The following is a 25663-nucleotide window of genomic DNA, read 5'->3' as shown; positions in this document are numbered from 1 at the left end:
GCACCGTAACGTGACCTGAATACCCATTTGCCATTGGCTACCCTCCTGGAATTTGTCCTAGGACATCTAAATTATCATGCAAAAACTACAGCTTTGGCGAAACAGGAAATATACATGGTGCAACAATGGCGTTTGGAGTTGTCTGCACAATGACCACTTCGATCCGTACAGAGAATGAAGAATGCTTGGATACAAGTTCATTGCTCTTCTCTGTCTTGAAGTGAGTATTGTCTTTTAGATACTGAGATTGTTTTGAAGGGTTTGGAATTGAGGTTTGTTTGTATGTTTGTGGTTTTTGTTTTTTTTTTGCAATATAACAGCTACCTTTTGCAAGCAAATTGAGCAGTGTGTATGGCAAGCAAAATGGGGAGCATGACTGAAACATTTTTGTCAAATCGCACAGGCATAAAACTGCAGGTGTGAATTCCAATGCAGCCACTGATGCTCAGCTGCTGCTGTACTCCTGAGTATGGCATGCCAAGCGTGTTGAGCACGACATTTATTGCAAAATAAAAGAGACAACACCACGTTCTCTCGAAAACGGCAAGAACATGCTTGCCAAAATGTCGGGAGTGGGTAGGCCCTTTCCAGGGCCACATACATACCCAAGAAAGAATATGTGGTGCACCGTTAGGCCTTCTACCAATAAATTTGGCTGAATCATTTTACCATATTTTGGAGTTTACAGACCCTCATTACTACTACTGTGAGCAGTGCCTAGATGGTGTGCACCCATCCTCCAATGAAACAGGTATTTGCACACACAGAGAGCAAATCTGAGATATTGTGGCATGTTGGACTTTCAGAAGGAAACTTTGTTTTTGAAGACGTTGACATTTTTATTTAGACAATGACATTTCGGTTTGACCGTACTCTTGCGCTACTGCGCTACCGTGGATATTCCAAGATGACAATACTCATGCAACACAAAAGAAACATAATGCATTAGCAGCTTTTGCTGTGAAGTTGGAATGAATGGTTACTTGAAGTCTTTTTTTTTTCAGTCTGCTAGCTAAATGTAAAAATCCACTTCAATATTGCACGCACACGACTTGAAGTGGCCAGTGTTCTAGAAATGGCCACACGCGCAGGGTACATGAATGTAATTATGTCAGCACGAGCATAAATGGAACTTTCCGAGACAAAACATACAAATTTCACCAGCAAATTATTGGTTATTTACACAAAAAGTCATGCGTATGATTATACTAACAAAAGTGATGACATTTCTACTGAAGAAGAAATGCACGAAAATATGGGCAGCTTTCAGCGAGAAAAAATTGGTTACACGACAAACAATACTGACACATGCTGTATCTCTTGGGCTAAGAAAAAATTCGGGCAAAGTTGACAAAAAGCATCAAACTTGCGTCAAAATCAGTGCAGCCGCAGAAACTGGCTTTTCCTGAGAGAGATCGAAACTCTTTGCATTCTCAATCAAAAGCGATGTTGCACATGTAAAACATCTCTTTTTTTCTTTTCTTTTTTTCTCCTGCCTTCATTGTTGAAAGACTGATTAGATTTGATCCCTAAATGCTCTGTACATTTCTGCACTACTTTGGCAAAAGGAAGCAAGTGACTTACCATCCGAATTTGACTTATTGATGTTTTCATAATTCGCATAATGAGCTCTTCTTCCAGGCTAAATTTCATGCAGAAACACTCATCCTACTAAGAGATATGTTAGATAAGACATCATGATAGTCCATTGACATCAGTGTAAATGACAGACACATTTTGCTCTCTTACGAGAAATGTCACTTTTGTCACTTGCTTCCTTTTGCCACAGTAGGGCAGATTTGGCATTAAAACCGTATGTTTACTTTTAGACGAGATATGAAATTACTGACAATCCAGCATTAGGCATCGCTCACAGAAAATTTAGTGGCACGGAAGGCCAGTAAAGATGTTGAATGCTTTTACAAAAACAAAACAAAACAAACGAGCAGGAATTTCACCACACGTGATCCATAAAACATTATTCTAATCTTGGTGATACAAGGCAAAAGATCTCCACCTTTGATTAGTTCATCGAAAAAGAAATATGACAACAATATCTAAAGAGATTCGTACAACTTTGTGCAGTGTAGCATATCATTTCACAGTGGAAGGTGAAGTGGTAAGATATTTAAACATACTACTAGATTTTCAAACAAACTGCTGTGTCTGTGTGATTTCTGGATTCGTCAGATATAGAAATAGAAACTTATACGTTATACATATTTCTTTCCATTCTGTGCGGGTGAATTTTGGAATTGTCAACCTCATTGTTCAGTAGAAATAGAAACCCAAATAAATGCATTTGGTGTTTATATTCTAGTTTGATTTGACACTGTCTGGACAGGGTTAGTAATTCAATAAAAGATTTTATTCAAATAAAATAAGCAGAAATCTGAAAACAACTTTCGCAATAATGTATGCTCATTGTTAGTTATGTGTTATGTGTATATCTTTGTTGACAAAGTTAAGAAGTCATATTTTCTTTAGTAACTTGATATAACAAAATCTAAAATACTACAGCCATTGATATTGTAACCTAAGTCCTTTCATTCTAAGAGTCACTTCTCTATTAAATCATTTATTTTTTATAAATGCCTGACTCAGAAGCAAAGTGTTGAGAAGTGATATTTGATTGCCAAGTGGCAATACATGACTGGCTTCTGTCAAACAAACTATGACAGCAGCAAACTTCTGATTGACTGATTTCCATAGTAATCTTTAATTTCCTCTTGTGAAGTAGAGACTGAATGGAGGAGGGCAAATACAAACAACAGCACGACAAAAATTCAGAAATACCATGTAGGTTGCTGGGAATTTCACTGATTGTCTACAAGTTTGCAACTTAGGACAAAAACAATAAGAACCAAACACACAATAAACAAAGACAATAATCAACTGAAAGTATGACTTTTTTATCTGAAAGTATGTGTTCCCACATTTATATTTCAGGATCACAAAAGGCCACAAACAATGGTTTTAAAAATTAGGCCTACATATTGACATGAACTTCACAGATCTGAAAAGAATTTTTGACACAATCCTTGGTGGGAGATGAATAATATCTCGACCTGAATGAATATGGCAACTGTCGAGAATTTAAGTTTTCATAGCTTTGCTCTCTCACAATCTTCAGCCTGGACAAAACTGAAAACAGCTGCTCTTATGAATCGAGATGCTTGGGACGGTTGGCGAAGAGGACGTCGACGACGGATGAATCGGCCATCGTGGAGACGTCGCCGAGGTCGTGGTCATTGACAGCGATCTTGCGCAGCACGCGGCGCATGATCTTGCCGGAGCGGGTCTTGGGCAGGCCCGGCGCGTTGTGGACGACCTCTGGAGCGGCAAACGGGCCGATCTTGGCACGGACTGCATGGTAAACAAGGTGTGACAGGGAATTTTTGTGATATACAGTTACCAGCGTCGCACCTGTGGATTAACCTCCCCTTGATCATTACCAAACTCCATTCCAAACTGCATGGTATAACAAGGTGCGACAAGGAATTTTTGTGATATGCAGTTACCAGTATCGCACCTGTGGATTAACCTCCCCTTGATCATTAAAAAGTCTGTATCCACAAACTCTTTTAAAATAAATCTCTGAAAACATTTCCATTTTAAACCCAATCTCCGCTCTACACAGGTACATAATGTGTACGCATATCATCGCTGGGGTGACAAGACCTTGTATCTCAAATTTTGGTGAAAATGGATATTTAAGATTAATGGTCAGAAAATCAGTTAACCCGTTGAGGACGAGTCCCGAGTATACTCGGGCAGATGTCTATGGGCAATGCGTGCTGTAGCAAAATCAAACCGTCCTCAATGGGTTAAGTGATGTCCTGTCCAAATCCTAGCTGTCTTACCCCCAAAAATGAAGCCACCATGGCTTGTCAAAGGAAAGGCTATTGCATTTGATATTAAAGTGCTTTGGGTGTCATGTTTTGGGGCTCTTATTGTTTGCGGTACACTATGTGGGAAGTTCTGAAAAGGACTGTAGAGAGAATAGATGGGGAAAGTGAAAAGGAAAGTGTAAAGGAATGAGAGAAGAGACTTCTCATGTAGTGAATCGGTGTGATGTGAAGGTGGAATGGCCATGTGAATGGTCCTGATGAGTCCGGGTATTCCTAAGGGGGATGATCACCTAACGGAGGCTCTGATAAGAAGCTCTGAAAATGAGCTGTAGGGGGTGCGCGTTTTTTTTTTTCTTTTTTCCTTTATTGCAGAAGTGGTTGAAAGCTCATTCATAAACTCTGCCCCCCCCCCCCCCCAAAAAAAAAAAATACATGAATTGGAGATCAATCCGTTCACACGTCTGTTTCTCGTTCCACAGTTCCGGAGAATCATGATAGGACAAACACCTCCAGACCGTCGTTTGAGCCACGATTGGAATTACCATTTAAATCACCCTCTGCGATTCCAGTTTGCATACACATCAGGCCAAAATGTGCCATTTGAATCATGATTCTAGTTTTGCGTCATTAGAGTTGCGATTCAAATTACGCACTCTTGGTACGTGTGTAAACAGCATCGGTCACTTACCATGTGTAACAAGCTCCTTGATGAGATCTCCGGAAAACTCGGCTCCCTATTGAGTAGAAGAAAGGAGAGAGAGAATGTTAGAATTTATCTATTTGTGATCACTACTCTAGCAACAGTTTGTGCATTGAAAAATGTAAATCCTTTCACCTTGAAGTAATTAATCACATTGCTACCAGTCCGTTACATGCCAAACAGATTCCATGTGAATGATATCATTTGTTTTACTCGATTACCTTGAAACAAAAAGAACAGAAAACCAACATTTGAGTGCAGGTCAACGACAGACTCGGCAGGTGATGACATCCTTACTTCATTATTTGAATAACGTCGTCAGGGTGACAAAACCTTGTATCAAAAATATTGGTGAAAGTCACTTTTTTGGATTAATTGTCAGATAGTCACTTCAGTGATGTCCTGTCCAAATCCCAGCTGTCTTACCCCTCAAGAAATGGAGCCACCACGGCATGCCAAGGGAAAGGCAATCCCATAATTTTTTATAGTGCTCTGGCTGCAATATTTTCTCACTTGCCCAAACATTCGACATCTTATTTTTTTAGATGCGAGGTTTTGGTACCCCAATAGTAACAAGTTGCTGTGACCAATATAACTTTTTGTGAAAACATAAGTATTTCAATTCTGTTACAAGTATTTCTATGATTTTTCTCCAATTCAATGAAATGCCTTGTTTAATTTGTTACAATTAATAGAGTCTACATTATTCACAGAAATCAAGTTGCCCTTGGCGTGGAAATTTGTTCAAATTCCTTAAATAAATTGGAAGGACTAACATCCAATCAGCATGCTGAGAGTTTGAGGAAATGATGTGTCGGTCCTCATAAATGCAAAAATTGAGCACTAAGGCTTCAAACATCCGACTCACCTCGACAAGGGTCACGAAGCAGTAACAAGCCTCTCCCTTGGTCTTGTGAGGGTAGGCCACTGCGGCTGCTTCCGCCACCTTCGGGTTTTCGATGACGGCAGACTCGATCTCTGCCGTGCTGAGGAGGTGGCCCGAGACGTTGAACATGTCGTCGATTCGCCCCGTGATCCAAAAGTAGCCATCTTCGTCCCTCTTGCAGCCTGAAAATGATATATGATTGATTGACTGATTGATTGCTTCATGATTGTTTTTCCATTGACGGTTGATTAGCTGCTCTATCCATTTACACATTTTCTAAAAATAGCATTTCTCTTAAGAAGTAAAGCAAAGTCACTATCGGAATTGAAACAGCACAGCTATATTAAAGGAACGATGTAAAAAAAATAAAGAATTAAAAAAAAATCATTTAAGTGCTTTGCTGTATGCATTATGTGAGAACAGAAGAGGAGAACCAAGGGAATGGGAGGTGAATGGGGAGGGGGATGGGAGAGGAGAGGGGGTGCTGGAGTTTAAAAGTTCTCACCATCTCCTGTCTTGTAGTATCCAGGAAATTGCCTGAAGTAGGTATCTTCGTAGCGATTGTGATCACCGTACACAGTCCTCATTATACCAGGCCACGGCTTCTTGAACACCTGAATGGTTGAATATCAAAGGCAAACAACAGAAATCAAACAATCGCTGAACTACAGCTGAAACCTTTCCACAGAGGAGATGTACACAGGGAGTTATATACCATCATTCATATTTACAAACTGTAGCTAAATACCCAAAACAATACCAAAAAAAAAAAAAAAATCTTACAAATGCATAAAATTCAGACTGAAGTTTCTTCACAGGGACCAATTTACTATTCTAATCTTAGCAGATACTAACACAAGTGAACAGCACTTGCTATAAAACTGATTAAACTGATAAGTGTGTTTCTAAGCCAGTCACAGGGTAAAAAGTTTTATGAAATTTCAATATGAAGGTTGGGGAGGGGGGGGGGGGGGGAAGAAGATGATACTTACCAGATACCCTTCACATGCACCCTCCAGTTCTTCTCCCTTCTCGTTGACCACTGCTGCGTCGATGCCAAAGAAGGGAAAGGTCTGAAAAGTTTGAGAAGATGACATCTCACTTGTAAAGGCGTTCCAAAATGCATATGATAAGGTAGTGTGGCCACATCTTGACACCAAGGGGTGGCCTCTTCAGTGTTAGCCTGTAAGCCCTGATCTACCACAGGGGCTTGTTATTTTATCATCCCAGCATTGCCAGATATCAAGTAGCTACTTTTGCATGTGGGTAAGGAGGGATATCATGGTGGTGACAAGACATTTGCTCCACAATTATTGCTCCGATCTTATTTTCTCCATGGACTTAGGATAGAGTTAGGGTTGTGATAGGGCTTTAGGTTTAGCTTGATGTGAGGAGTAGGATTAAGGTCAGGGTTATGCTTGCTTGCAAGTAGAATTTTTGTTTGGCTAAGTTTGCAGATATTTCATGGGAGCAATTGTCGCAGGAGCAAATGTCATGGAACCATCATGGGGGATGGGGGAGGGAAACGGGATATCATCTCTTAAGAAGACACATGCACTTGGTAGGATGTAGGGCCAGGTAGTCTGGTTTACAATTCTCAAGGTTCATGCACACTCTATGTAGCACAGCTGGGGTCAACGCTGGCAAATCCACAAAATGACCACTAGACAAAATCTGGGATTTCAAGAATATCAGGATAACTCTTCACTGTCAGCACCAAGTTCATTTCTATCCAGTCAGCTGTGTTTCGTAAAGTTGAACAGACTGTTTCAGGGCAGATTCTCAGTAGATTCTAAGGACAGTGGTTCTCGGAGTATGCCTAACAATCTCTCAACGAGTGCTCAACAGCCTCAATGATTGATTGACAAATTGCCCTACATCAATGTTAATAAGCCCTGAATTGATCAGTGTTTTAGTAGTAGCCATGATAAAAAAAAATCATGGGGGTACATACTCGAGCAGGATTTGAACCTACGACCTCCTGATCACCGAACAGGCGTCATCTCCACTAGACCACCGAGCTTTCGCCCGACAGCAAGTGTTGGTTCTAATCCTTATAGCATGCAGCAGGTACTGCGTAATTATTCAAATTCATAAAATTCTTCCGTCGAGGTGTTTTCATTGCAACTGATTGACAAATTGCCCTACATCGACGTAAATAAGCACTAATTTCATGAATTTGAATAGCCTCAATGATCTTTCAATGATTCCTATTTTAATGAGGCCTGTCACGAAATGCTGCAGATGGTGAATTTTACACAATAATTTTGATGATGTCAATGAGATATTGCTGACCGCCCACTGAAAGCAGCCACTGAAATACTCTGGCAAAGATCCTCGAGAAAACACATGATTTGATAGCAAATACTAGGAGGTGCACTGCAACTATTGTCATAACATTTTCTGTGAGGGGAACAATGATCAATACCTCCACAGCTATAATTTAGCAAATTAATTGCACTGCTGTGTATGACATATATTCAGTATCCAGCTAAACGAATTTGGCAGTCAGGGAGTTCAGTGCTCGGCAAATGGCACATTGAAAACTCAAAGGGGGAATAAGTGGTTGAACTTACCGCAGAGCCAGGCTTCATGGGAGTTGCTCCGGGAAGAGGGGTGAGGGTGTGACCTCCCTGAAAGGAGTAATACAGGTGTAAGGGAGAGACAGATACGTTGGGGGGGGGGGGGGGGGGGGGCAAGATGAAGAAACATCAAGAATGAAGAATAACTGGTGTTCCTCACAGCACTGCACTCTGATTACATTTCATTCAGAAAGGCTGGTTAACTTGTGTATTTCAACAAAAAAAAAGAAGAAAGTATTGTGAATATGGGATAATGACCTTCACCATACCTTAGAATTGAGACCTTCCCTTGAAACTTAGTCCTTGCCCCCCCCCCCCAAAAAAAAAAAAGAATGATGATACACCACTGAGCAAAACATACAGCTTGGAATGTCCTTTGTTTACCAACTGTTGCTGAACTACGAAAGCTTACTACATTTCAGATATCTTTTTTTCTCCAAGGACCTGGTGAACAAACGGGCTATTCTGCCCATCTGCACACTGTAAAGCAAAATGCATTTCAATACTGAGATCGTCTTTGCATCCACTGGTTGCTGCTATGTGGGACAGGCAATCTACTGGTTGCTGCTATGTGAGGCAGGCAATCCACTGGTTGCTGCTATGTGAGGCAGGTCCCCGGCAAGTTTTCTTGTCATAGTGCGTGTTTATACAGGAGCCTCTCGCATCGGCGCGCATGAGCCGGTATTTTACCTCCCGCATGAGCGCTTATTTCTCGTGTTTATACAGAAGTCAAAATACCGGCTCATGCGAGCCGATGCGAGCCAATGCGAGCGGACCTCGGCTGAACCAGGCCTCTCGAATTTTGGGGTCAAGCATAGGTCACGTTCGCAGTGCAGTTAATTGCATGATGGGAAAAAATGAAAAAAATCAAGATGGCACCGGCAAAGTCATCAGGACCACCAAGCTTGAAGGTCATTCTTGTAACGTTTCTCTTGACAACCACCCGGCCAAATGATCAATTGAAATCCAATTTTTCAGTAAGAAGGAGAAGACGTGGTTCGATCACGACAGATATTAAAATACGCGCTTTCCGGTTACCTCTCGAATTTCGGTCGTCTGTATAAACACACAGTAAAATACGCGAGGCTCCTCTCGCATCGGCCACCTCAAAAGGTGGCGGACGGAACCTCTCGCATGAGCCTGCATTTGGCGGCGTATGCCAGCATACGCCGTGTTTATACAGAGCAAAATTCGAGAGGTCCTCTCGCATGAGCCGGCATGAGCCGGCATGAGCGCGTATTTTGCTTCTCTGTATAATCATAATTTGCACATTGCTGTCAACATTGGAATACAAATTTCACTTCTTGCCATATGTTTAAACAAGCTCAATGATAGTGATATCTACAGATACTGATTCTGATATCAATATTGGAATTTGATAATTTTCCTTGTTTCCATTCTTTTTCTCCATCAAAACTAAAATCACTTCAATTTTACAACTTATTGAAAATGCACTTACGTATATTCACTAATAAATAGTAAAAAGTATTTGATTCAGCAATTCAATTTACTAAAATACTACTATATAGGCTCATCAGACATTAAACAGAAACAACACAAATGAAAGTGAAAACAGGGCAATAAGTATTCCTTTGCGTTTGTTTGGGTTCTATCTTTTGCAACACTCACCGTTTCAGTTTGCCAGAACGTGTCAGAAATGGAGCATCGTGCATCGCCAATGACGTTGTAGTAGAACAGCCATGCCTCTGGGTTGATCGGTTCACCGACCGTGGCCAGAACCCGCAGTGATTCTCGGCTATACCTGGTAACAACGGACAAAGACAATATTTCAAAGGAACACGTAGAACAAGTGTGGCAAACGCGACAACAACAACACCTAAAAATTATTAGGAATTATGTTACTTGATGAGCTGTTTTTCCAAACCTGAAAAAAAAAACATTGTGTTCCTGAATTAGTGTCCCCATGAATAACTTCCCTTTGTACTATGCATAGACTTTGAATAACTTCTCATACTATAAAGGTATAAAAATTAAATCAACTCATCTGGACTTACTATTTTAATTCCAAAAACGGTTTCACTTCCCATCCTGGAAGCTTCCATCAGCTCGTCGGACTTGACGGCGGGAACCTCTCCCCGGTATACAGCTCTGTCATCTGGAGAATTCCCTGACGACTGACTCTAAACAAAAACATTGGTAGTGTGTCTGTTCCAATTGGCAAGGACACCTTCCCGCCATCAAATCAGACGATCTGATGAAGCATCCAGGATCGCACACACCATTCTCGAGAATAAAACAGTAAGTCCAGATGAATTGATTCAATTTTGCACTTTTATTGAAATTAATCTGGATGAATCACAACTTACACCAACTGAGTTTCCCGTATTATGCACAGATTTTGACGTACATAAAGTCTACAACCCACGTGCTTTATAGCTGATTATCTCTTACTGCTGGCATACAAAGTATTCAAGACTTACTTTTTGACAGGAGCTTCTCCGTACTTCATGAGCGTTCGTATAAGGGTGGGCGCCGTGTAGAGGATCGTCACTTTGTACTTGTCGACAATCTGCCAGCATCGGGTTTCGTCTGGGTACAGAGGAGTTCCTTCGAACTACACAACAAAAAGACCAAGGAGGCACTTTTTTTTAATAAAGGAAAGTTTGCTTCACACAGTAAGTCTTCTCTTTTTTTCCTTAATGAATTGAATTTTTTTCTTTGTGTTTGCTTGTTGTTTTATAACCTCTGCTCTTGATTCATTTCACATGAACATTTTTCATCTCCTCTGACATTATCCTGGAAGTCTCCAGAAGATTGACAGAATTGGGCGATAACCACAACTACTGTGGAAATACAAACAGGGAAAAATGTGTGGTTGTGAATTTATCATTTTTTTCATTTCTGTCACAAGTGCTTCAAGTATATTCTGTGTATATATCAAGACACCATAAGTTGGGTAAACATAAACCTAGCAACATTGCAATCTACAAAGATAATCACAAATCATACATTAGAGTGTTACAAGCCAACATGCTGGCTTGTCCAGGACAACTACAAGCTGTCTGTGGGGCAAGTAAAAACTGGATATGTCCTTGACTGTTAAATGGCTATGACACTTGCCTATAAAATTCTCTTTCTGGCCAGGTGGGGAAACTATTTCGACGTCACTTCCTGATCATTGCTCTCTGGTTGTGCATTTCTATCAACACAATGCTACATAACAGTCCCAAACCTTGGTTTGAAGCACGTGCATCATTCGCAACACATAAAAAAAATTTAATGTTCCGCAGAAACTCTGCAGCACAATAAACCTACTGGGTCCCAGCAACAATATCATCCTTTTTATGGCCATCTAGTTAAAGAGGGACTTTGGACCACTTAAATGTTAGTGTGAGAAGAAAGAGTGAAAGTTTCTGAGAACAACAGAACAAATTCAATCAAAACTGGACAAACATTAAAAAGAAGTTAGGAAATTGCTTTGCTAAATTTTACAAATGCTTCTTGACTTGTATGGAAAGAGTAAGTTGATGGTGTCATTACCTTACAACTTGACATTATATAGTTTGTACTAAAAATTTTGAAATTTACAGTTTTTTGGTCAAACACAATTATGCCCCAGTTTCTGACTGATTATCATTCTGAACTCATTCAGCCCAAAATATCATGTCTTAATATATGCCAAAAATATCATACCTATATAGCAGGAAAAAAAAAAAATCTGTCAGTTTTTTTTACACAATCATGGAAAATTGTGGGGGGAAAACAGCTCACTCATTTGCAAATTCATATCAAGTGTTCGTCAACTGTTTTGCAACAATTTGCAAATTTCACAATTTTTCAAATTCTCTCATTCTTATCTGATGTTGATTGAATATGCATTCCTATTCAGTCTATCTTCTACCCGGTACAAAATTTCCCTTTAACTGTGACAATAGAAGCTCTCCTATAAAACTGACACAACTACGTGTATTTATCCTCCCTCTTGATCTCCTAGCCCAAAACACTCCCCCTCCCCCTCTAACCAACAGCACCTCAACTGACCATGACACTGGTGGCCCCGTTGGCCATGGGACCGTAGCACACGTAGGAGTGACCGGTGATCCAGCCGATGTCCGCCGTGCACCAGTAGATGTCTGACTCATGGTAGTCGAATGAATACTTGAAGGTGGTGGCGGCATAGAGGAGGTAGCCGATCTGAGTGTGGACCACACCCTTGGGCTTCCCTGTGGATCCACTGGTGATAGATGAGAATCATAATGAATTCAGCACACAGTGAATTGGCTTATCAACTATAAACCTACTGAAAAAGCAGAAATTTTCCAGTGATCAAGTAATCTTTCAAGCTGGGCCAAGTTAGACTATTCTGGGGAATCAAAACATAAAACACTGCAATATATAACGAGCAAAACACTTTGCGTGCTTTTATTTTCACACAAGTTTCGTGTCACACAATGTGCAAAAATTTCCATAGTGTGTAAAATTCCACTTTTACAGTACATGAAGAGCAAAATTCTCCATGCTCATGTGCCCTGCACACATGTGAATATGTCTTCAACAGTTTTGAGGCAATCCTATTGATCAGATAGATTAGATGTGATGACTGCATGTATCAGGTAGGTTGCCCTCTTCATTTCAGTAAAAAAAAAAAACATTTGAAAAATCTCAAATGGACGTGGGTATCATCAGCACAGATCTATACTCGCCAATCAGGAAAAGATACATGTAGCATTATCTTAACCCTATTCTAACTGGGCTATTTGAGACCAAGTTTTTACTGGGGGGGTCAATTTGACCCCCCCTTCAGATCTCGGCCACCGATCGCGCAATCGCCGCGAAATTTTGCCTGAAGATAGAGCTGGATGTCAACTACAAGATTACATGGTCATACAATAGAAAAACATTGCCTTTCTATTTTTAATAAATTAATTATGCAAATTTGTGCATGAAATCATATTTTCACCTAAAACTCCATTAAAAAGACTGAAGTATTGCTTAATTTTTGTGTTAGAATTCCTCAAGACATATCAAACAATTTTCATGTAAAAAAATAGCAAAATCAACATAAATTTCTTTTGTTTTTTATTGTTTTGTTAATTTTTTAATGTATTTTATTGTTTTTTCGACGTTTTGTTTCCTATTGTTTTTTTGCCAAAATTTGTTGTAGGCACTTTTTCAGGCTTATCTACACTAGAATTGATTAATTTCAATGGTTAAAAGTTGAAATAATCTAATTTATATCAATTTAACCAAAAAACACAATTTGCATTCAATTTGCACACGATAGCATGAATTTGAGCTGTTTTCGGGTTGACATGCATATGCATAACATTATGTAACTTCAGAACGGTGTGCCCGGACGTCGCAAATTTGGTCTCAAAATATGCGGGAGACTTCAATGAAAAAAGTCGTGAAACGACGTGGCAAAATCTTTGCGCGTTGCGGAATCGTGGCGCGAAACATCGGGGGGGGGGGTCAATTTGACCCCCTGTTAGAATAGGGTTAACTCGAAGCTACTTTGAAAAAAGTGGGAAAAACACCCCCCAAAAAAACAAACAAACAAACAATCAAAAAGGAAACAAAAAACTTTGATGTGCCCTTTCATTTCCTACATTACAACAACCACACCATTTGATCTATCAAACTTGCTAAATGCTATTCCAATACTCTCTGTCATCTACAGAAAGGGAACAGACGTTTGGCAGGAGTGACATTACATAGCAGCTATTTTCTCTTTCAAAAACACACACTTCTCGGCAGCAATAAACCAAAAAGGTACAGATGCAAACTGCAATCGGTTAACCCCAGCAGTGCCGTATATAAAGAGAGTCTGGCAAATTCGGTTTTAGTTTCCTCATGAGCTTTGAAGCCTCCGACTGGCTAAAAGCTGATCTCGTGACCTATGTGGAGCCATGTCGTTACTGAATGGAGCGCATACACAAAGCCCAATGTTAACTACACTCTACTTGGCTTGCTTTGTCTGTGACGTCTGAGCATACGTGCTAACCATGTAATGGCGTAATACGTTGAGTAAGACATGGCGTCCATTTCTTTAATAGCATTTGGCCAGACTTTCTTTATATACGGCACTGGTTAAAGCCACAGACTGAGAGACCATTGATTTGCTCACTACTGCACTCTCAAGGCAGCTGCATTCTTGTATGTTTTTGTTTGTTTTTTTCCCAATAAATGATGAGATACACATTGCCATACTATTAAAGATGGCATTAGGAAGCAGGTGACCAAAGCGCTCTTTCTTGTGAACGAGCAAAATGCACTTGTCATAGTACTACAGTGGATTGCTGCTCTTTATGACTTTACAGTCCCAAGTGGCCTAATGATGCAGGGGGAAATTATTTGTCTGTATCAACTGTCATTAAGAATGTACAACAGTACACTTTCACAAATTGTAGAGAGAAGGCATTACATATCAGGTTTGGCTTTCACATACCGGTACCGGTATTCAATATTACTATTTTCATCGTCATCATTGCCGTCGTGACCATTTACTGTTGCTTTCTGTGAATTGCTATTAGCAAGAGAGAGTGTTTGTAAACCCACTCACCTGGTGTAAAGCATGAAGAGTGGATCCTCTGCCTCCAGCCAGACTGGTTCGCACTCTTCGCTTGACCCCTCCATCACGTCGTGCCACCAGTGGTCGCGACCTTTGTGGAAGTCCGTCTTTTGAAGCGTGTGGAGGAATTCAGTATTTGAATCAAACATTATGGTTTAATCAAAGAGGTTACACATTAATATGCACTAGAGTGCTGACTTGCAATACGCCCTGTACAATTGTTCTGTGAGCGCACATAGTGAACTCCCCCGTTAGCGAGAGGGGCACAAAGAGGTTACATACTTATTACTACTAGAGGGCAGACTATGTATTCTGTCAGGACTGTATTCTCTACATCTGGCAAACTCAGGCTGCATCAAATAGTTTAAATGCATACTTTTTGTCATGTTGATCTTATCCAGTGTTCTTGCCCCTCTTAGTAACAGTTGATAGTACTCCTTGTGATCATACAGTGTGAACAGTGGTAAAACTCCCTCTAATAGGTGGTACATGTGTAGAATCTTTGGGTTTAATGCAGTCTGCACAAGTGCATAGAAAGGTCTACTCAAACATCAGTGCCATATTGAACTCCACTGGATTGTGGTGTGTTATTTTGTGTCGGAAAGCACCACGATAAGTCACACATGTGCTTGGCTTAACGCCATTGCACAAGGTAAACTTTTGTACCTATGTCATATCTATGGAAAATCACCTTTCATTGAGGGCAACAGGTTAAACACCAAATTCACACACATTACCATCCATTTTTTTTTTTAACAACCTAGAGCTGAGTTCACTGAATTATTTAATTTTAAGTCTTAAATCAATACACTCTTTAAATACTAAAAACAAAAATAAAACAGTCTAAGTATTCTCTTGATGATACTGCGTATTACAACACACAATCACATGTTCCTGAATAAACACACAAAGGATGCAATATGTGAATGGTGCTTGCTTAAATTTTTAGGGGCCTACCTACATAATGTCTTTGATATTTCCCACTGCAGGGAGTAAAAATTATGTTATACCCATGACAAGCACATTCCATATTTTCCCCCATAAAATCTTGGCCTCTTCCTGCCACTGAAAGTTTATAATGTGTCTCACCTTGAGTGTGTAGCATGGTCTCTTGGCAACCGGTGATGTTCTGTCCCCATTGGCCGCGTCAGGTGACCCCAGATGACGTACAACAAATACAGTCTCCACGACAAAGTCTCTGAAAAAATACAACAAACAAACAGAAGAGATGACAATGCCTGTATTCTATTTTGCATAATATTTCATCATACCTAACCTCTCTTAAACCACCAAAAACTGGACACATTCTGATCTATTACCAACCAGTTGAAGATGGGCTGATTTTGCTACAACACAGATTTACCCACAAACACCTATCCGAGTATACTCGGGACTCATCTTCAACAGGTTAAAAGGTCATGTCATTGCAGGTGAATAGCCTATAAACTTCAAAAGTCAGTTCATAACTTGCTCTTGTGCATATTTCCTATGAATGACCTTTCATTTCTCCCAGTTGGTCAGGAACTTCACTCATTTTCAGAGCGATATACATGCATAAGCTTGCCCCACCTGACAGTTTGTGGAATTCGTGTTCAAAGAATGAACGTATGCATACGTCATGTGACCAGAATGGCCCTTCATTTAAATGTGGGGGATCATCCACTCCATTGTTTTTGCATGTAAAGTATTGACAGACTCTTCCGTAACATCACTTTCAAATACTAAGCTTTAACTGGGAGTCTATCTCACACCTTTCTGGATTCTTAACCCGTTGAGGACGGACTGATTTTGCTACAACACGCATTTCCCATAGACACCTGCCCGAGTATACTCGGGACTCGTCCTCAACGGGTTAAAAGGAACATTTTGTTACTGTGAGGCCAGCACCACATAGAAGGACTTCATCATGAAGAATCATTACATCACAAATGCTTATCTCAGTGAATTTAAAAAGTAACATGCCTGTTGTCACTCATGACCTTTTTTCGCTCATGCGCAGAGCGACTTACACGTACGAACTGGCCTTATTGTCATCCCAAGGGCATCTTCATACTGGTAGTTGGGCCCGTGGGAAGCTTTGAGCGCACACTACACTTCTGCTGTCTTTAAGACATTAACGTGCACCTTTATCAAACTTTGTGTGTCCACACTGAAACAAAGATCGGTCATTTTGCATATTCCACGTAACAGGTAAAAGTTTGCAGTTTTTCACAAGATCATCTGTCATCTCTCACATCAGACAAACATAAAATAAAATAAAAATGAAAAAATAACATGGCTTGTAGATTGCCACTATCTCTAAAACTTAATAGCAGACCTCCTAACCTCTCTAACTAAAAAATAGAACAATTTGGCTCAAAAGTAGGAAAGATACACTGTACATGTAGCAGGACCGACATGAGTGTGCAGTAAATCTATCAAGAAAAATAGGAAACACCTCTTGAAACAAGAGCTGGGAATGCTTAAAATTCAGATTCTTTCCTCCAAATTCAGAAAGGTTGGGAGGTCTGTACCACTAATCGAAAGTAAAGTGGATATGAGCCAGCATATGTCTAGCCTACCAGCATGTACTTCACTGTCAAGTTTGTGAGCCTACCAGCAACAGCACACATTTAATTGCACCATCAAAATCTACATATTGGAACCTAAAGCAGTCACACACCATTTGTTCTGATGCTTTTATGCTGTGCTGGTAACGGTGCATGTTCATACAAGTACAGTGTACATGTATACCTTGTGGAAGGAACCCTACTGTTATGAAGTTTTCTTCTTTTGCCACAATGGTCCAAGGACTCTGGCCCCCGACCACAGCATTCCACTGATATCTGACACTGGCCAAACTCTACACTTTATGGGAGACTGTAAAGGGAAAAGAATTTAGCCTACATAATGTACTCACTGCTTTTTACACAGCGTCACCGCTTCGTCTGCAATTTCCTTCAGGTTGACCAGCTTTTTCCCCCTGTATACACCATCTTCAGAAAAAATAGAAATGTATAGAACGAGACATAGCACATAGTACGTAGTACGTAGTATGAGAATTCTGATACACATATTTCCAGCAAAAAATAATTGAAGCTCATAAAATGAAAAAAAGTTATCCATTTGTGTGCCACGTGCACATATCTGACTCAGTTGACGGCTTGCCAAATTCACATTTTGCTCAAAAGCACAATCACACAGAAACTGAACTGTAAAATAGTAGTATACCACAGTACAATGAAAGCATCACTGCCATAGATAGCTTTGTCAATAATACATTGCAGCAAAGTTTGTCTTTTTTCTTACAACTTTATTGTACTGCATTTAAGGATGATTCTAAAGAAGTACAGTGCATGGCCTTGAAACACAGAATGTTTTCCATGCATTCACCATAGCAGTCTCTGAATGATGTGACACAGTGGGAGTTTATGCTGAAGCACAAAAAGTGTCAATAAAGTGAAATTGAGCACACTTCCTTCAGCCTGCTACAATGCCCACTTGCTTCACTACTGGAATTTAAAGGTAACGACAAAGAACTAGCAACATTTCACCTCCAGGACAGAAATACAATGAACAACAATGAGGGATGCAAAGCAGAGCAATTGTTCCTGGAGCGATACCAGGGTGTTGCCAATTTGAGAATTGAACTCTTTTTATCAGACAGGAACCCAATTTTTTCATAGTCTCTTCATTACACTATGCGAAACATTCATAGAGAATAGAATATGATGCCTGGAGGGGACTACATTATGACCATCCTCAACCCCCATCCCCAGAAGAGTAAATATTTGCCTCTCAGTCTACTGCTGTGATTAAACACCATCTGCTCTCGTTGGTATGTTAAGAATATTGCTCACATAGACATGAGCTGTTTTGCCTGTTGCTTCTATTGTTTTAGTCATAATTGGTGATGGATCGAACTGCCACACATAGGTGTTTGCCCTGTCTGAAGTGGCTCATTACATGTATACACACTTCCTCCACCACCTGCTTCAGTTTGCACAGGTTTTGACAGTCACTTTTAATGTACATACTATCATGGCGCAGAACTAAAACCTATTATGCTGCTGGAAATCGGCTTGAACACTTCTCCAAAGGGTACATAAGCCTTTTAACAGTACTAGTGTACTACATATTGCACTTTATGTGATTTAGAACATATGAACAGTATGAAACGTAACTAGTTTACTTGAGGCCTGAAAAATACAATGTTCAAGTGTATGTGTGTTCTACAGAAAATTACAAGCTGTGGAACTATTAACCCCCCCCCCCCCCAAAAAAAAAAGAAGAAAAAAAAAAAGAAGAGGGACTGTCAACCTACCCCCTCCCCCACCCCCATCCCAATCTAATACATTTTGCTGCCCATTGAAATATCATAAAACTGTACTTTAACCTGTGCAGCTATCTCATACTTGAAGTCATAGGTCATATCCCATTTACAGTGTATTTCTCTCTAGTCACACCTTAAGTAAATATCAAGAATGTTCAAACTTCATTTCTAGTAATAAAATGTTTACTGCACAACATTTGAACAATAATCACTTCCACTTTGATATTGTACTAGGCACTAGAGAAAATACTGCATTATTATACAATCTATTTGACATCCGACAATTAATTTACAGAGGCATGGACCGAAACACACATATCAGCTATAGATAAAGAATAATATTCTCGAAAAACTGCGAAAAACTCCCTGAAAGTTGTTTGGAAACTTTGATTCTGCACCAAAAGTCAATTGATAAATGCACGTATGGTCTTGAGGCCATCAGTACCGTTGCAAAAATTAATTGGTTCCTTAGCAGCCATGCAAAAAAAAAAAAAAAAATCATAAAATTCAAAACAAGAATGCCTGTTTGAAACATTACAGTGGCAGATGATAATTCAAGGAAACTGCACATACAAACACACACAAGGACTAACCACAGAGATCAGCAAAATGATTGTGTTTTGTTTTATTATGGTTTGATAAGGGGGGGGGGTGATACAAAAATGCACATGTATACAACATCAGGAACATCCTGTTTTAATTTAACCCTGCATGCCATGGGTTGCAAGTCTAGGAACAAAGTCAGACATACCTGCGGTGACAAGGACGGAGGATTTGGCATCCAGCATACGACCAGCAAGGGAGTCTGACGAAAAACCACCGAACTGCCAGAACAAAATTATGAGGCACACATTCATTTATTGAAGCTTTCAAGCGATTCTCACTGTACAGGCAAACATACACACGGTGGCAGAAATGCACTGATCAATTAAACTTTGGCACCCATAGGGAGTGAAAACTGGCAAGATATTAAGGTTCACTAACTGTAGACTACACGTATCTGTATCGCCAATAATCAAATTAGCAAGCAGTGAAAACGGATGCTCTTCAATCATTTGTGCCACTTTTATTGATGCCTGAAGATCACTTAAAAGGATTAAAAACTCTACATAGCTACTAGATGGACTGAACATAATTATGCAGGTATATGATTGTGAGTGGATTATATCATTCTTCTGTTTACTCAGACACACACAGACAAAAAGACACAAAAACATGGATGCATGTCTGTCTGTGTGAATATGGATGCTTGCCAAATACATTTTATTTTTAATGACAGCTTAAAGATCACTTGAGTAACCTTTACACATGCACAGCTACAAATGGATTGTACCATTCATGCTGTGAATATGTACAGACATGAGTGACCTTTGACACGGCAAGACAGTGGGCTCTTTGTCATCGTACCATCGTGTGCATGAGCTCCAGTCAAAACATCACGCTCTCCCACCATTCGTGTGTAGCACATTCACGCATGTGCCCATCCATGTGGGATGATTCTGAATGAACTTTTTGAGAACCACCGAGAGCACAATGTGACATGCTTTGGTAAAGCTAATCTGCCCTACTTTGGCAAAAGGAAGCAAGTGACAAAAGTGACATTTCTTGTAAAAGAGCAAAATGTGTCTGTCATTTACACTGACGTCAATGGACTATCATGATGTCTTATCTAACATATCTCTTAATAGGATGAGTGTTTCTGCATGATATTTGGCCTGGAAGAAGAGATCATTATGCGAATTATGAAAGCATCAATAACTCAAATTTGGATGGTATGTCACTTGCTTCCTTTTGCCAAAGTAGGGCAGTAATGTTATGTGAATACAGCTAGAAATAGTTTACCACTGTGCGATATGTTTCATGTACTTTGACACCAGTTCATTCCCTGCCAACCCCCCCCCCCCCCAACACTACATACAGTGTACATGCATAATACATGGACAATGTACTTTCTGCATTAATGTGCAGCTCTCAAATACATGTAGATGATCTTACCACAAGAAACTGTTTCTAACATGCCCAGATTAAACCTACTGTCACTAGTTTTCATTAGCATTCAGTAATCCATAAGGGTGTGTACAGTTCTGGCCGAGGTAAGGATTTAGCTTTTAACGTTTTGCGAGATATTCAGAAACCACTCTATGAGTTGTCAAAGAGCATGCAAGTATCAAAAATTTATTTGATGAAAATCGGTTTTGAAATGGCTGAGATATCCAAAAACAAGGTGAAACAAAGAGATCCTAATAAAAAGTGTGGCCTGTCGCCTTTTATTATTATTATCATCACTTTTTTGGATATCTCAGCCATTTGAAAACCAATTCTCATCAAATAAACGTTGAATCCTTCTTAAAATGACATGCTCTTTCATATTTCATAGGAGGTTTCTCATTATCTCACTTTAATAGGAATGTTCAAAACATGAATCCCCACCTCAACCAGTACTGTACAGTCCCTTTAAAACTGGAACTAGATGTAAAGTTAGCAAACCTACTAGATACTCATGTGTAGTCATGTGCCTCAGTCTGAAAGGAAGGCAATGGTGCCACAATAGGGATAAGGAAATCTCTATTCATTGACTATTAGCTTCCAGACATCTGTGCTAATCAGCAAAGAAAGCACAGTATTTAAAGGGTTAACTAATGATACAAATTTACCTGTAGTCATGACCACCAATCTCTTCTCTCAGGCTACACATACATGTATTTTAAATAATCTCTTTCCCTTTTTTTTCTCTCTCTCTCCCTCCCTCTCTCTCCATCTATTTATCTATCTATTCTCCTCTCTCCTTATTCATCCATGTACATTAATTAAAATCAATCAATTGTCATGGGTATCTAGATCTATCAATCTATATCAAATGTGCTAACATGTCGAGAGGAAAATGACGGGAAATGAAATTTTGCTGACATACAAAACCTAGAAGTACGTAGCCCAAATTTCATATCAGATGTCGACTTCGCCAGGAGAAATTTATATCATTCTGTGAAATGTATCATACCGTATGATAATTCCGTTTAACAGGTATTAGCCTCTTCACAATTCTGCAAGAGTCTGTAAAATGAGGTCACTATATTCATCATAAGTTCTAGTACCACTACAGTATGCCCCAACATGTTTACTTCTACAGAGTTCTACCAACTATTGTATCGTGACCTTGCATCTATTCTGTGATGTACTGGTATTTGTACTTTGTTACCGGAAATCACCCTTTGAGCTTACACAGAAACTGCTTGCCCTTTTGGCTGTAATACTTAACCCTCTCAAACCAAGAACATATATTTCAGCAGCTTGATGCTGCAGCCTTTCTATCACATCCAAGAAACCATATTTCTTTGGTTTGATGCTACAATGTGCACATCTTTTTTCACCCTTCATTGCTACATGTATCATCCACTGCTACTACAATGTAATTTGAAGACTAGAATGAAGACTCTTCCATTTTAATAGAGCATCACATTGGAGATATGCATGTACATGTATATTGCTTATTTTGGTCACAAATCATCAAAAGCCTCTAAATTGCAACAATTGTCAGTGATCCCAAAATTGCCAACTTGCTGTTCAGGCCAATTTTGGCTTCAGATAGCATCTTCATAATTATATACACTGTAGGGAGGGAAAATATATCCCCATAAATTTTACAGTTGTACACAAGCATCAACATTTCACACAAGCAGATTCTTGTGTTTGTTTTGGGGAAGCCAAAATATTATCTAGCCTTGCATAAAAAAAATGAATGTAAATATGACAGTGAATACCATCATTGTTTTGGGAAAACATACACAATTGAAAAATTTCCCAAACTTTTTTTCATTCTTCTCTCTGTGACGAAATTGTCACTTTTGTTTGTGTTTGACTTCTTCTTCTTCTTTTTTTTTAAACTAAATGATAGTTTGAATGTAGGGTTAGACTCCTCCTCCAATACCAAAGCATATCAGAGGCAATTACCCCCACCCCCTACCCCGGCTTGGAGTCTGGGTTAGGGTTAGGGTTAGGATTACATTGTAGGTTCAGGATTAGGGTCAGGGGAAGGATCCGGGGTAATTGCCCAGGGGGTACAAATGTAATTGCCCTAGACCACAAAAGGTCACCTACCACTATGGATTGCATGGCTCCGATACAGGCGCAGGCCAGCATGGCTACCACCAGTTAGTTTGAATGTAGGGCTGGACTCCTCCTTCAATACCAAAAGTAGCATATCAGGGCCCCCGAAGGCAATAACCCCCCCCCCACCCCACCCCACCCCACCCCACCCCAGATTGGAGTCTGGGTTAGGGTTAGGATTAGGTTCAGGATTACGATTACGATTACGATTACTGTCTGGGGTAACTGCCCAGGGGGTAATTCCCTAGACTCCAAAAGAAGGTCACCTACCACGATGGAGTGCATGGCTCCGATACGGGCGCAGGCCAACATGGCTACCACCAGCTCTACAATCATGGGCATGTAGATGGCCACACGGTCCCCCTTCTTCACCCCTGTGGAATACAAAGAGTCATGAAAATGCCATTGCTAGTGTTGACATATTCTGTGCATTTGTCCCTTCTGAATTAAATTCTTCATCCAAAGAATATTCAGGTTGCACATGTATGACGAAAACAATTATTTTTAACAATCATGATGATCATGGTAATGACAATCACAAAATAAAAACATGAACTATCACTACTAGTAAAAGAATGAGAAATTTCTTTATGTTGCTCTGCGCCGAAACTGAATAATTGCAAATATATATGTCACATACACATCTCTATTCCTTGTACTCTGTAAATGTGATTCAATACAAATAATAGGATTCTGGCTTCAAAATGGATATTTTGTATTAGGACGACAGTGAAACTTTAGTATGACAAAGCCCGTCCCTCATATAGTAGCCAAGCATTGCCCAGTCCTATGGGCATATCCCATTTTAAGCCTAACAAGCGCAAACTACTAATTCACTCCAACAGTAAAAATGCAAGGAGGTTCTATGTTTCTGTCATTGTTGGTTTGTCTGTCTCTCTATTTGCAAAATAAATTTTAAAAAAAAAGAAAGTTGGGAACGAATTTTAATTAATTCAGGAAAAGTTGAAAACGACACAAGGAACAGATATACTGTATGATCTAAATAGGGTAGTTATTCGGATCATGGTCTTGATCTTTTCTTCTTCTTTTTTTTTTTATTTCTTGGGAGAATTCTTTATCATTGGGAAATAGGGCCAACAAATATGGGAATTTTTCAAAAAAAAGCAGTGTCTATTTGAAGTGTGCACACATGTATGTGCACTGAGTATGTGTTTGAGAGATGCAGCAAGAAGCTACTTTCAATAGCGGGAAAAATCCAGTCCAAAAAAAGTCAGTTTGATAAGAAAGACTGAAATATTATGAGTTCAATGGTACAATTTTGATCGAAATTGGGTAGAAATTAAGCAAATTATGACATTTTGAAGTTTCACTATTTTTCCAGAAACAGTTCTTGAACGGTCAATATGAATATGCAAATGGCAAAGTGAGCATGTCATCCCCTCACAACATGCCACATGGTTTGTACAAAATTTTTAAATTTCCAGTTTTTCACCCAAACACAATTACGTCTGAGGCTCAAATCCTTGTATACAGTATCTAACTGATCACTATTATGAAGTTATTCAACCAGGAATAACATCATGTTTCAGACTGCAGTGACAGAAACACTGAATTTTCATCATTTTTTTTTTTTTTTTTTTACACGATCAATGGAAATTTTGAGGTTATGACATGGTTAGCTCACTCATTTGCATATATTCATATCCACTGTACAATTGTTCTGCAGAAATTAGCAATACTTCAAAATGTTATTTAACTTCCTTATTTTTCATCCAATTTTGGTAATTTTTTTTACCATTGAGCTCGTAAGATTTAATTCATTTTTATCAGACTAACTTATATTTGGACTGGTTTTCCTCTTTAATAGGAAAGGACACTAGACAGGATTCTCTATCATTGGGTAATAGGACCATTTTCAGCATACTGCATGTGTGTATGTGGGTGGAATGAGCTGCTTGGCTGAGGTCTGCACTCTGCAAGTGCTTTTCTAGTTTTACAATATATTTTTACTATTTTAAAGTACTGGTGGAAGTTGTAAGTGTTACATGAGCAAAGAGTCCTCCCATGGACATTGCTCCCTTTTGATGGGGGGGGGGGGGGGTGAGAGAGAGAAACACCAGCTTGCACACACTTACCATGGTTCTTCAAGACGTTGGCAAACTTGCATACTTCCTTCAGGAGCTGCTTGTATGTGACCTTTGAACTGTCGTCCGGGTCATTGCCTTCCCTGGGTATGGCAGGAGTAGAGATATACATGATAACATGCCTTTATACACTGCTGTATGTTTTGGTTATCACTACTACAGTAAATTGATCTACTCTAAACAAAGCTTTTATACCACTGTGAAACAGTAAATTTCTTTTATATGTTTCTTCAAGAGTATTTTCTCTCTCTGTCTCACACACACACACACACACACACACTTTCTCTCTCTCTCTTCGTACTCGTCAATTTCTCAGGAAATTTTGCTGTGCCATAAATTATCAATGTGTCAGCACTTTCAACAGCCTGGCACCTCCTTTACTGCATACACAACTTATCGTAATGACTGGATAGGTTATCTATACATGAATCAGAAGTTAATTATTCTTTTCAAGGTTTAAAGAGACCCCGCATAGAGTGTCTGTTTATTCTCAGTTCAGAATTGAATCAAACATGTTTAGATTAGAAATCTATATCATCCCCATTATTAATGTGTAATCATGTGCAAATATTGATTCAGAATCTTTACTTC

The 25663-nt window shown here is 39.5% G+C and overlaps 1 protein-coding gene across 1 annotated transcript in view; it reads right to left on the bottom strand.

Moving 5' to 3' along the window:
- Positions 1 to 2722: 2722 nt before the first annotated feature.
- LOC140233613 (acetyl-coenzyme A synthetase, cytoplasmic-like) overlaps positions 2723 to 25663 on the bottom strand; it is a 34383-nt gene continuing 11442 nt past the window's right edge. The window contains exons 2-16 of the mRNA XM_072313713.1: positions 25064 to 25155; positions 23238 to 23341; positions 19615 to 19687; positions 17451 to 17526; positions 15641 to 15749; positions 14543 to 14658; positions 12022 to 12214; positions 10461 to 10594; positions 9649 to 9781; positions 8014 to 8070; positions 6430 to 6510; positions 5943 to 6051; positions 5420 to 5619; positions 4540 to 4585; positions 2723 to 3366 (exon numbers count right to left, since the gene is read on the bottom strand). Coding sequence (XP_072169814.1) covers positions 3161 to 3366; positions 4540 to 4585; positions 5420 to 5619; positions 5943 to 6051; positions 6430 to 6510; positions 8014 to 8070; positions 9649 to 9781; positions 10461 to 10594; positions 12022 to 12214; positions 14543 to 14658; positions 15641 to 15749; positions 17451 to 17526; positions 19615 to 19687; positions 23238 to 23341; positions 25064 to 25155 — 1729 coding nt within the window. The 3' untranslated portion in view covers positions 2723 to 3160. The remainder of the gene's footprint in view (positions 3367 to 4539; positions 4586 to 5419; positions 5620 to 5942; positions 6052 to 6429; positions 6511 to 8013; positions 8071 to 9648; positions 9782 to 10460; positions 10595 to 12021; positions 12215 to 14542; positions 14659 to 15640; positions 15750 to 17450; positions 17527 to 19614; positions 19688 to 23237; positions 23342 to 25063; positions 25156 to 25663) is intronic.

The sequence above is a fragment of the Diadema setosum genome, chromosome 10, assembly GCF_964275005.1.
Source record: "Diadema setosum chromosome 10, eeDiaSeto1, whole genome shotgun sequence".
Lineage (NCBI taxonomy): Eukaryota > Metazoa > Echinodermata > Echinoidea > Diadematoida > Diadematidae > Diadema > Diadema setosum.
Note: the sequence above shows the minus strand (reverse complement) of the source record. Positions and strands in the feature narration are given on the sequence as shown.